The following is a 12,035-nucleotide window of genomic DNA, read 5'->3' on the forward strand; positions in this document are numbered from 1 at the left end:
ACTACAGATGCTGTCCTCTTCTAAAATTGTCACTCATGCTAGAAACGTCACCTTATAAAACTGGTTTCTCTTGTGAATATGATAAGCATTCAAAACTCAATTCCCTTCTGTTGATATTGATTAAACTCATGTCTATGGTAAAACGTACTTACTATAAATTCTTCAATGTTTCGATCATCAAATATGGACGGAATGGTAATAGCAGTGTATGATCTTGCAAACGCTAGGTTATACAATCCAAACTGATAATTTTCCTGGTTTTGTATTTGAGATAAATCAAATGCTAATCCGGCGAAGCCACAACAAGATAATGAAGCCTGAAATAAACTTTTATTGCAATCGGATCTCAAAGTTTGAAAAAGATTATTCAATTATTTATGGTCTTACAGATTTTAGGAACCCTTTCACGCAAGACAAGACGATATCACAACCTTTGCCTTTAGTATGATACTTGACCATTGTTTTGAATGAATCATTTCGAGAATTTCCTATGTGCTCAGCTGAAATAAAACGTAATGCAATATTTGAGAAATATTCAGAAATCTAAACATAAAAAGTAATTAATTTGTTTTTAGAAATACATATGTACCTGGTAAGTCAGGGAAGAGCTTCGTCAGGAATGTTTTCTTGTGGTGATCGCTGACGGTGGTGAAGACTCGACAGCCGGCGGCGAGCGCGACGGCGATGGCGGCCTGTCCCACCGCGCCCGCGCCGCCGTGCACCAGCACACTCGTGCCCGACACCAAAAGGCTCTTGATGCCCTGGCAAAATGAAACATTACTTACGTAATATACTTGATAGAGCCCGAAGTAACTGTCTCCTGATTTTGTTAAGATTTCTCACCAGGCAGTAAAACGCGATGGTGTAGGCAAGCGGGACTGTGGCTGCATCTTCTAGGCTCCAGTGAGATGGAACTGGCCACAGGTATTGAACGGGCGACCTGATTTTGGCCGACACGCTGCCAGATGTAGGCGTTATACCCATCACATGTTCTCCTCTGCAAATATAAAATGCATTACATGAGAATAACATAAATCTGAACAACATCAATGTCCACTAGCATGTGTAAATACGGTAACAGAAACCTTTCAGTGATACCGCTGAAACTCATTCCAAAACCCTTTTGTTCATCTTTATTTACTGGTAACCGAGCCAATAAACGCTGAGCGTCGTAGCTGTTCAGTTCGGCGTAGTGCACCTGCATCAATGGAAAATCTTTTAGTGATCCTACTGAAGTACCACCCACTAACGGAGATCAATATTTAAGTTTTTTTTTTTTTTTTCAATTCAATATAATGTGTACCTGTATATCAATGTCATCAGCCTCCTGTTTACGAGCGTTGGGAATTTGCAACCAGTATAAAGAATTAATATCACCAAGTTGACGACACTGAAGAGCTGCGGCACAATCATATGAACAGTTATTTGATGGCGTGTAATATTCCCCACCCCAAGTATTCTGTGAAACAAACAATTTATGTACATTAAAACACATTCATAATTTTTATAGACTGGCTTAACTTTCATAGAACTAAAAAAATCTTGTCGTAATGTTGGTGTAATAGGCTAAGGGATCCTACCTCATAGAATATGTTAAACGGCAGCTCAAAACTCGGAAGTTGCTTCAAATCTACTTTATACTTATCGTTCACCATCGCTAGGAACACTTGGTTACGGTCCTGTTGACTTCTCCATTGCTTTACGATTTGTTTCAAATCACTAGGTGGAGGATACGAGGTGAACGCAATCAGTTTTTGGTGAGGTTGTAAGTTGGCCCTAGCCACGACCAAGCACTGCAGATCCTCAGGTCTGGCCACAGTCACTGCAACGGCTGACAAAGGCTTCGACTTCTTACGTAACAATGACAGCCTAGATGATTCCTTGCCAACCGCCGAGACTTGAACATACGATGACGAAATGTATTCAGAGAGCATATTGCCACCAACAGTTACCAGGAAAACCTTAGGATGCAGATGTAGTAGAGTATCCAACATCTAAAATGATTTTATTATAAGGTGAATTATTTACTTGATTTACATTCTACTAATTAGTCCGAATCACGTACATTTGCTTTAATTGTCTCGTTCAAAATAACAATGTCTACATCTTTTGTTTCCGTGTTTCCTATATTTTCTTGCTTGACATTCATAATGTTGATTTGCTCAATTGAGGAACCGTTTATCATTGAAGATATTTCGTTCATTACACATGGTCGGTCCAAGTTATCAATATTTAAAATAGACAATTTATTTTTTCCAAAATATTCAGCAACAATTTGCAGGAACACACAAATTGCCGTTGACACCTGTAAGCGCAACAATTTGCATGAACTTTAAGCTGGTCTTACAATAACTACATGGTATGTCATGATATACTCACATCTTCACTTGCTTCTTGATAGAAAGGTACAAAGTTTAGCGTTTGCATTACAATAGGTTGTCGATGAATAGGTTTGTCTTTGAATGAAATCTTTTCTATAGACAGACCTCCGCAACTGAAATATTACTAAATGCATCAGGTATTTTATTCATTTAAAAAAAAATGGTTTAAACCAACATAAAGTAACAAATCACCTGAGTATATTGTGATTTTCAGCAATTACAGCGTCAACTAACGTATCTTTGATATTTGCTCCCGAATGTATCAGCGTAAATAAGTGAGCGTTGACATCAATGCTCATACGTTGGATGTACCGCGGCTGAGACACTGCGTTGTGATTATGTCTCAGAGTACACAACTGAAGAACTCCATCGATGAAAGTAATCCAGTTGTTTCTCCATATCAATCGAGATCTCGTTATGGGAAAGTTTGAACTGTGTATGGAGCGAAACTCATTTCTGAAATATTTCAGGATAATATTATGAAACAGCTTGTTAACTTCTTGCGGTACCAAAACTCGTTACCTCTTCCTTATGTTTCTACCTGTATTCAAAACCTCTTTCATAAAGAAGTTTGTAGATATCCGTACTGTTCAGCGTCATTTCATCTACGATGTCAATCGAAGGAGCTCTATAGTTTGTTTTGACTGCCACGATTTTCCCTTCGACCACCGGATTTCCTTCATGTGTGACCTAAAACGCAGTAACTTCGATAATTCTCAATCTGTAGAAATCACAAAACATGGCATTTCATGAATGAAAACGTTTAATTACTTCAAACTGTCCACTTCCTCGCTGGAGCATCACCACCAGCCTTAACATTCGTGTATCGTTCAACAGCGGCTGTTTGTGGACCGTCAGGTTGTGGAATTCTATTGATGTTTCACGTAATGGCATCTCTGTTATCATCGTCAGAGTGTCCCAGACAAATACTAGCGCTCCCGCCAGTGGGAATATTTTCTTACCTGCAATCATACGCCCCCAATAAGTCACTATGCTTCATGATTCAAATATAAACATTTATTAATCACCTTCAATGATCGATCCTTCTAAGAATTTGAAGTCGTCTTCATTGACCGTCAGTTTTGGTTGGTATATTGCTGTATAGGTTTGATCAATTGCCTCATAGAGTAGTACATTCCATTCCTCCGTGTGAACCCATTCGACTAAATGAGAAAGCTGTCGTGTTTGTGTTGCCACTGGAAAGTCAATGCTCGGATACAGAGCGCTAACGTCCAAGTCGTAGCCTGCCATGTAGAGCCTGTGAAGTAAGAACGTGTTAATATTGGGTTACCTGTGAGGAGAGCATGCTAGCGACGTGACTCACGTGCCGAGCGCGTCGAGCAGCAGGCGCGCGGGCCGGGGGTGCGCGCGGCGCGTGAGCGGCACGTGGCGGCACGCGCGCGGCAGCGAGCGCTTGAGGATGGCCTGCAGCAGTCCGTGCGGCGCCACCTCCACCAGCACCGCGTTGTTGGGGATCAATCGAGACGTCTCCTCGAACAGCACCGGACGCTATAACAGTCATTGCAACTATTCTGTCAAGGTACCCTTTTGATAAGAATACTCTTGTATATATGTACGTTCCTGGTATGGGTATCTTACCAGCAAGTTATTAGTGTGATATTCTGCTGAAGAATATTTAGCAGCAGCTTCATGCCACCTATCACGATCCACAGATGTTGACAACCAGCGATCGCTTCTCAACTTGGGTTTTACAATTTCACTTAAATATTTCCGTAACTTAGTACCTGAAATAAATTAACCGCGTATTTTCTAGATAAGTATGTAATTATTTTTTAATATAAATAACATAATAGGAAAAAATATACAGAGCATTGCTTCAAAGAGATTTGTAAGCTGAGTTCCATTGAGGAAGCCATAGGTGACATACCAGCCTTGCTAATGTAACGCGAATGGTAAGCGATATTCGAGCACTTGACTGCTTTAGCGAAGATGCCCTGTTCAGTCAGCTGCGACACAAACTTATGTACCGCATCCTCAGGACCAGAGATTGTGCACGAGTCGGGTCCATTGTGACAAGCTACGTCTATCTCCGGTGGAGAAATTTTTGAGATCTGAAATATTATTGATTATTAATAATGTGAATTATAAGATATGTTGAAAATACGATATGTGCTAAATCAGTGTGATTGTAGACGAGATGTGACTTAAAATCACCATAGTATCCCACTAACCTAACAATTAAATTCTTGCATCTTTCTTGTAGACACCGGAAACCACAAAAGCTAGCCAACACAGTTCGCCAGAAAATCCAGACCTTTTGAGAATTACGTCATTACGTCAAGCGGATTATGACATAGTACGAGCTATGTCTGTTGACAGTACCTGCTGATATCCAAGACCTACAGCAGCCATCGCCCCCCGAATAAAGGTCGTCTCTATTGAAACGAGACCTCGACTGTAAGCCATAAGTATCATCTCCTCTGCAGTACAACAGCCGTCTGCATACGCGCAACCTAGCTCTCCAACGCTATGTCCTGAAGATATTATGAAGGTTTTTGAGGTTAAACAAGTATTATAAAAAAATTCAAACAAACTTCATTACACGTATTGTCATAGGCACAAAAAATTTAATCAATACTGCATCTATATTATATTCTAGGGCCCTTAACGCGACCGAATTTAATTTCATGAAAAAAATAAAACCGGCCAAGTGCGAGTCGGACTCGCGCACCGAGGGTTCCGTACAAATCCTGTATAGATAAAAAGTGAGTCTCGCGCCAACCGTTCAGTTTAGAACAATCATAGTTATGGTAATTTCGTGAGAGTCAAAATAGTTAATATTTTTTATTTATTTTATAATGTAACTAAAATAGTAGGCTTGTAAAAGTTAAAGTTATTTATATACAACATTTTATAGTCATCATTCAGAAATCTGATTGAAAATAACTAATTATGTCTTAAAGGTCATTGGGCATATCTGACCCGCTTTGTAAAAAGTGGCGGACATGAATCAAAGTAGTTTTAAATCGTGGAGAATGGTATGACGTTTCTTTGAATATAAATATTTTATTAAAATTCCATGGAGACGAATGTCCAGGATCGTTTGAAAAATATAAAAGACAAGCAGTTTCAGTGGATTGTACAGGTTGCAATGCTAGTTTTTATTGTTAAAGACTTTTCATAAAGAAGGAAGATGCCAATTCGGATGACCAGGATCTGATGAGGATCTGGAAACCCTGAGAAATCGAGGGCAACTCTTGAATATTGTAGGCACGCGTCGAGTCATAACCAGACATGTGAGTGTATTTTTGAGGGTACTGGTAAACAGTGAAGGTTTGGAGCTGATTTGATTATGGAGACTACAGAGAGTCGAGGGAACTCCTGAACGGTATGTTGCAACCACCACGTGTTTGGGCTTATTTTATTCGTATTGGCGAAGACTTTCCACATAGATCGATAGCAAAGATCAGATGGGAACTCCTTTACAATTTATAACGTAACCTTGTGTTGGAGCTTATTTTATTTTAGGTGATGAGAATTCACTACTAACTTGGGTTAAAGCAGCCATTGCAGGAATGGGATCTTTTGTTTTTGAGGGATTAATCACCTAACGAGCCCCAGTTTCAGGTTTTTTTCGAAATCGCCTGACGACTTGTAGCTGTCGAATTGTAACAACGACTTCTAGAGAGTACGATTCGGGGCTGCTGGCTTTACGTCTCTAGAGCCTTGACAAAAGTGTAATTCTGTCCCTTTCCTTGTTTTATAAAGTCGGCTTTATTTTATTTTGTAGCATTTTACAAACAAATCCAACTTCAAACATATAAAAAAGCAACAAGAAAACAAAAGCAAGAAAGAAATGAAAAAGATGTTAGGTGCATCGGTCTAGAAGTCGATGTCTAGATGATGCACCTATATTTATTTAACCACCGAGATCTAGACCGATGCATCTATATTTATTTAACCACCGAGATCTAGACCGATGCATATAAACAGTTTTCTTGTTGTTTTTAGAAGTTGTTTTTTTTTTTTCTTGTAAAAAGTTTTTATTTTTAACTTTTGTGAAAAGTTCTCGTCAATACGAATAATATAAGCCCAAACACGACGTAACTAAAACATACCGTTAAGGAGTTCTTTCTCACGTCTCCATCATCAGGTAAGCTCTAAACCTTCACTGTTTGATAGTATCACCAGACATACATCTGAGAATCAAGTTTTAATCCTATGCATGCCTAAAATTTCTGATAGTTGCCCTCGATTTCTCAGGATTTCCATCATCAGATCCTGACCTGATGACAATGGAAATAAACGGCGAGTATACTCTTTCACTACAAAGAAATGATTTCTCAAATCCGTCAAACTTGGTCGTTTAAATTCCCCATTGAAATGAGGAAAATATTTGATGTTTACACCTGATTTTCTCTAGATTCCCATGGTTCACATTGATGCGACTAATGCCATAGTAAATCAGAGCCTTTATCATTATACTGTGCTATATTTCGTTCGTATCCGCCGTGGGTATGGTTTCCATACTAAGGTGCCCAATGACCTTTGAATGATTTAAATTTTTTCACAGTTTAGAGGCAATTATATTTAAGAAGTGTTTGATATGAATTTAACTTTTTATTCAAAACTTTAATATCTCTACGCGTTCATGTGAAAAAGGGTAGGTAGTAGTTTATAATTATTAAAAAAATATTTTATTTCATGTAAGCAAAAATAATATTTTAATATTTTATGTAACTTCAAATTTATCATTTTCGCAATTTTTCCTTTATCTGTACTATATAACGTTGCTTTGTGCCGAATTTCAAGATTCTGAGTTTACGGGAAGTACCTTGTAGGTTTTGATTCCCTAGCGTGTGACGGAAATTCGTCTAAGGTGTCGGTATAACGGCTGTATCTTTTGATCGCGTTAACTTAGAAGTTTGATTTTTTTCATTGCTTAAAGGGACAATAGACCTAGGCATTTGGTATAAATTTCAATTTGGTACCTTTATTCGTTCGTGAGAAATAAGGTAGTAAGTTTCATTTTATTAAAATATATTTATTATATTATATAACGAAAAAAATGTGATTTTCGCAATTTTTCCTATATTTGCATTATATGACAATGCTTCATGCCAAATTTCAAGATTCTGAGTTTACGGGAAGTACCCTGTAGGTTTTGATTCCTTTGCGAGTGTCGAAAATTTGTTGAAAATATCGACATAATCGGTTGTATCTTTTGATTGGCTTGGCTTAGAAGTTTGATATTTTCACAGCTTAAAGGGACAATAGACCCGAGTATTTCATGTGAATTTCAGCTTGATACGTCCACGCGTTCTTAAGATAAAGGGTCTTGACAGACAGACAGACAGACAGACAGACAGACAGACAGACAGACGGACAACAAAGTGATCCTATAAGGGTTCCGTTTTTTCCTTTCGAGGTACGGAACCCTAAAAATTGTTTCCAAAAGATTTTTTTGCTAGTGTAATACCTCTCACTATAAGTATTGCATTTCACGACGGCGATGGTCGAACAATTAGTATGAGTATGATTACCGATTATGTGATCTGCAACGAGTCCCACAGCATGAAGAATATCAGTCAGACCAATCTGTATGGCGGCGATACCAACAAAGCAATTGAGTATGTTGTCCAAAACCGACTTATCGGTGCTTGTGATAATGTTCACTATATCTACTCCTTTAGGCTTTAGAACTTTGTCACATCTGAAATATAATAAAGAATATTGTATATTTCGGAAACAATGAAAAACCACAAAACTGAGTATTTACTGACCGTTCTATAGCGGCAGCAAAGACAGGTATACGCATGAGTTCTATTCCCATACCGGGCCACTGCGAGCCCATCCCGCTGTACATGAACCACAGTGGTCTGCGAGCGTCGTCGAAGTACTCAGCCTTCTCACAGTGCATCACTGTTTTCTCATCCATTGTTTCTACAAAATGTGAAGTCAGATTTATTAAAATTCCAACACACATTTTTTTTTTTATTTGGGTTGAACTTACCATATATGCCATATCCTCTGGCCATATGCTTCTGTATGCCTTTCTTGTGCATTGAATGATAAAGTGCTATCTCCTCAGGATCCAGCTCATTAGCTTTGATACTGTCCATTATTTTCTGTACTGCAGTCTCCTGTCTTCCGGATAGCGTCACCAAATACGGAATTTTACTATGATACCGGGACACGTCCTAAAATACGTATATTATTAAAAATTGAGTCAACTGTCTCTTATCCTCGTGCTTTACAATACCTGTTTGGAGAAGGGCGTGAACAATTTTGTGCTTGACCAATTCCTGAAAAGGTTTTAGTGATTTTATTATGCCAGAAGAAAAACAAGTATTTGGAAACTGACCTTATTTTTATAGTGTCCTTTTAATAGTAAATGCACATTTACACCCAGGACTGAAAAGTTGTTAAGCGCTGTAAATGTACGATCAAAGGGCTCATGTTTGGTCACTATTTTCATCCAGCCATCCTGGAGCGCCGGAATGTCAAGCCTAGGGTTTTCGCAGTGCAAGTTGGCTGCCAATTTTCCTCTTTGGTAAGCAAGTAACAACTGAAAATGAAGGATGCTATATCTCCCACTTAAATCATAATGGCGTAGTATAAATTAAGAATTAGTTATGTAGTATTTTAAGTTCTATGATACCATGCTAGTCTGACTGAACTGGTGGACTTTATGGAGTACCTCTCACATCCATTTTGATAAATGTCAAAAATCATTAATACCAATATGCAAACTACCTCAATATTACCTTAATAACACCACACAGTCCCGATGGCTCGCGAGAATAGCCCATATTGGACGATACGCTTCCAACAAGCAAGGGATCCTTTCGATCTTTGCAGAACACCTCTTCTATTGCTTGCAGTTCAGCTTTGTCAATTTCCGATACAGCTGAAAAAAATTGCGCACAATCAGCATTTTATATGTATTTGCTCCTATAATTTTTAATACTTTCTATAGATAAACTCCATCCAAAGGTTGTCTGGAAGAAATTGTTGTTTAGCGAGGAGACCGCCTATTGTATTTTTCCTTGTGTGTTGTTATTTCCAGAGTTGTTAGTTTATTATTTGGTATACAAAAAAAATTCTGACTATCTATTTTTATGAGCAATGTCTTGTCCCTTTGGGCTACTTACCTGCTCCAAATCCTTCAACATACTCTACAGAAGAGGGTGACACTCCAGCTTCTTCATAGAATTCACGAAGGAACTTGCATAGCTTTTCAGGATTCCTATAGTGTCCCAATTTTCCACTGCCATTGTCATCCAGTCCGTAGTTGGACTTAACGTGATATATTTCAGCATAAACTCTGAAATAGTGTTTTTTAGATGATTGCATTTCGAGTAGTATTTATAACTATTAAGAACCAAATTTAATTAATGTATGTACCTTCTTGCATCCTTATATTTCTGCAGAAAGACAGCAGTGATTGCTTCCGATATAGTCTGACCGTTAGCGTCCGTGTCATAACATTTTGTCTTACTATCGGGACTGATTGGTACAGATCTGAAATAAAAGCGTTAAAGCCGAATAAATTATGTTCCATGACAGGACTTTCTTTAAACCTTTGGTAGGTAATGTAAGTAAACTCACCGGACAATAACCAGTTCAGCAATTGTTCTAATCGCCGACTGGTCATGATTTGCTTATCGATTATACTTTAGGTAGGTGTTATCTTACCTGCCGTAATGTATGGAGTAGGCAGGGTGTAAGCTTAACCTCGCCCCGCCGACAAGCGCGGCGTCGCAGCACCCGTGCTGGATGGCTCTGCACGCCATCTCGAGCGCCACGAGCGAGCCGGAGCAAGACGCGTCCAGTGTGTACGACGGACCCTTCGCGTTCAGCCAGTACGAGATGCGGTTCGCGGCCATATTTGTACTACCGCTACGTGAAAAAATATAATAACATAATATTAGCATGTTCTGCAAGTGTGAAGTTAACCATTTGATTCCTTTTCCAACAGATATTGTCGAAAAGCCTTGCTTATCTGAAGTTGTTTACTATTGACTTCACAATATAAAAAACAATAAGATAACTACTACGCTTGCGTGATTAACATATGTTTACGAAGATACATAGCGCGATCTATACATACTTGTTGTTTACAGTGCTTTATGAAAGAATGCTGTTGGGGAAGACAAAATGTGTGTGAAATTCCGTAGAATTAAGCAAAGAAGACATTGTAATACTTACCCCAATAATGCACTTCCACGAGAGCGCTGAGTGCTCAACATTCGGCAAGTCTCAGTGACACCAGTTGCAATAAACACTCCCACGCGTTTTCCCGATAGTTCGGTTGGACACACTCCTGAAATCAGCAAATGTTAAAGTTAAGTTAATAGGAAAGAACAAGACATCAAAATATGGTATGATCATGTTAAGAATTGGTAGCGCTTGCCTCATATCTTAAGTTAGTAATAATAAGTGTAGTGTTTTAGCCTGTTGCATTGTTGCTAACTTTAGAGTTTACTTTAGTTATTAGATCGGAACAAATTATGCACAATTTTAGATGAAGTAAAACGTTAGTCAATAGTCATAAAAATATCAAAATAGATTATAATATTAACCAGCGTCTATGATTGCTTGATAGGCTTGTTCACACAACTTTCTGTACATGGTGTCAGTGGAATTGACGAGACGGTAGTTGATCATGAAGAACTGAGCGTCGAAGCGCTCGATGTCGGGGATGAGGCCATGACGCGGCGCCTCCGCCTCCGGGTGGTTGCACTTCCAACGAGGCTCCGGGGCAGACACCAAGTTTTCCTGCCATGTACAAAATATTCCACTTTTAATAAGTCTATTTAAATAATTTCAATAGGTATTACGTAAAAAGTCCCTATTTAATTATCTCTAGTCCTATTAAAAACAATCCTCAAAAGATGAGTCGACATTCTTTATTAACTTAGAAATTTACGATATATTTTTGCAATATAAAGTTATTCCTCCCGCTTTCATGATAAAACCGTTAAAAATGAAAACGTTGGAAAAATGAAATTTTGCAAATACATTGTAAAAAAACACTTTTACAAGTCAAAATTTCATTAAAAGCTATTAAAGTTTTTACCTACTTACCATATTATACAACTTTTCAGTGAACTCGTTGAGGCCATGGCAGCCAGGCATCAGCGCCGACATGCCAGATATGACGATACTATCGTCCAGTGACGCAGGCGCAGTGGGCTCCGTTGATATCGGACTGCCTTCATTGGGAGTCGGCGTCATGCTGAAAAAAGCGCCGGAAAATTAAATTGTATAATCATGAATCACGATGACGATCAATATCCACGCTTTATTAGTAGTTATTTCGACTCTAATACCATAATAAAAAGAGATCACCCCTAAGACGACCCACTGACCAGATCATAATGTTTATAGCAAACTCCAATTAGTATGGCGTAGTGTACTTAAAAAAGGGTCGAGTATTTTTATGGTATTAAATAAATAGCTTAGAAAACCCTATCTCTACAGAAATAAACATTGAAACAGGCAAAACAATCCACAAAGGTAGATACACATTCATCTTAACTATTTTATTAGGTACTTCAAAAGCTTAAAAACACGGACAAGCATTATTGTGATGTTTTTCAACTTATATAAGTATATGAAAACACTTACTGTTAAAACAAAATCCGCTGTTCACTTTATTATTTATTACAAATATTATGGAAATATTGA

The 12,035-nt window shown here is 38.3% G+C and overlaps 1 protein-coding gene across 1 annotated transcript; it reads right to left on the reverse strand.

Annotated features, from left to right (window-relative positions):
- Positions 1-1,282: 1,282 nt before the first annotated feature.
- On the reverse strand, positions 1,283-11,582 carry LOC124639640 (fatty acid synthase-like). The gene is made up of 21 exons (XM_047177080.1): positions 11,433-11,582; positions 10,928-11,123; positions 10,554-10,668; positions 10,041-10,244; positions 9,750-9,866; positions 9,497-9,669; positions 9,110-9,252; positions 8,707-8,910; positions 8,356-8,542; positions 8,126-8,285; positions 7,886-8,055; positions 4,725-4,876; positions 4,270-4,453; positions 3,981-4,126; positions 3,706-3,890; positions 3,410-3,639; positions 3,153-3,343; positions 2,923-3,071; positions 2,380-2,494; positions 1,581-1,994; positions 1,283-1,459 (listed from the first exon to the last, which is right to left on the reverse strand). The coding sequence occupies exons 1-21, from the start codon at positions 11,580-11,582 to the stop codon at positions 1,283-1,285; spliced, it is 3,762 nt and encodes a 1,253-aa protein (XP_047033036.1).
- Positions 11,583-12,035: the final 453 nt, after the last annotated feature.

Source organism: Helicoverpa zea, chromosome 19 (assembly GCF_022581195.2).
Source record: "Helicoverpa zea isolate HzStark_Cry1AcR chromosome 19, ilHelZeax1.1, whole genome shotgun sequence".
Taxonomy (NCBI): domain Eukaryota; kingdom Metazoa; phylum Arthropoda; class Insecta; order Lepidoptera; family Noctuidae; genus Helicoverpa; species Helicoverpa zea.

What these genes read in the sequence shown, in the direction of transcription:
- LOC124639640 (XM_047177080.1), bottom strand. Translation starts at nt 11,582, where the DNA reads ATGACGCCGACTCCCAATGAAGGCAGTCCGATATCAACGGAGCCCACT. An exon ending in CGTGGAAGTGCATTATTGGG is followed by an intron (nt 10,245 to 10,553) that starts GTAAGTATTACA and finishes TTTTTCACGTAG; the next exon opens with CGGTAGTACAAATATGGCCG. An exon ending in TGTTGAAGGATTTGGAGCAG is followed by an intron (nt 9,253 to 9,496) that starts GTAAGTAGCCCA and finishes AATTTTTTTCAG; the next exon opens with CTGTATCGGAAATTGACAAA.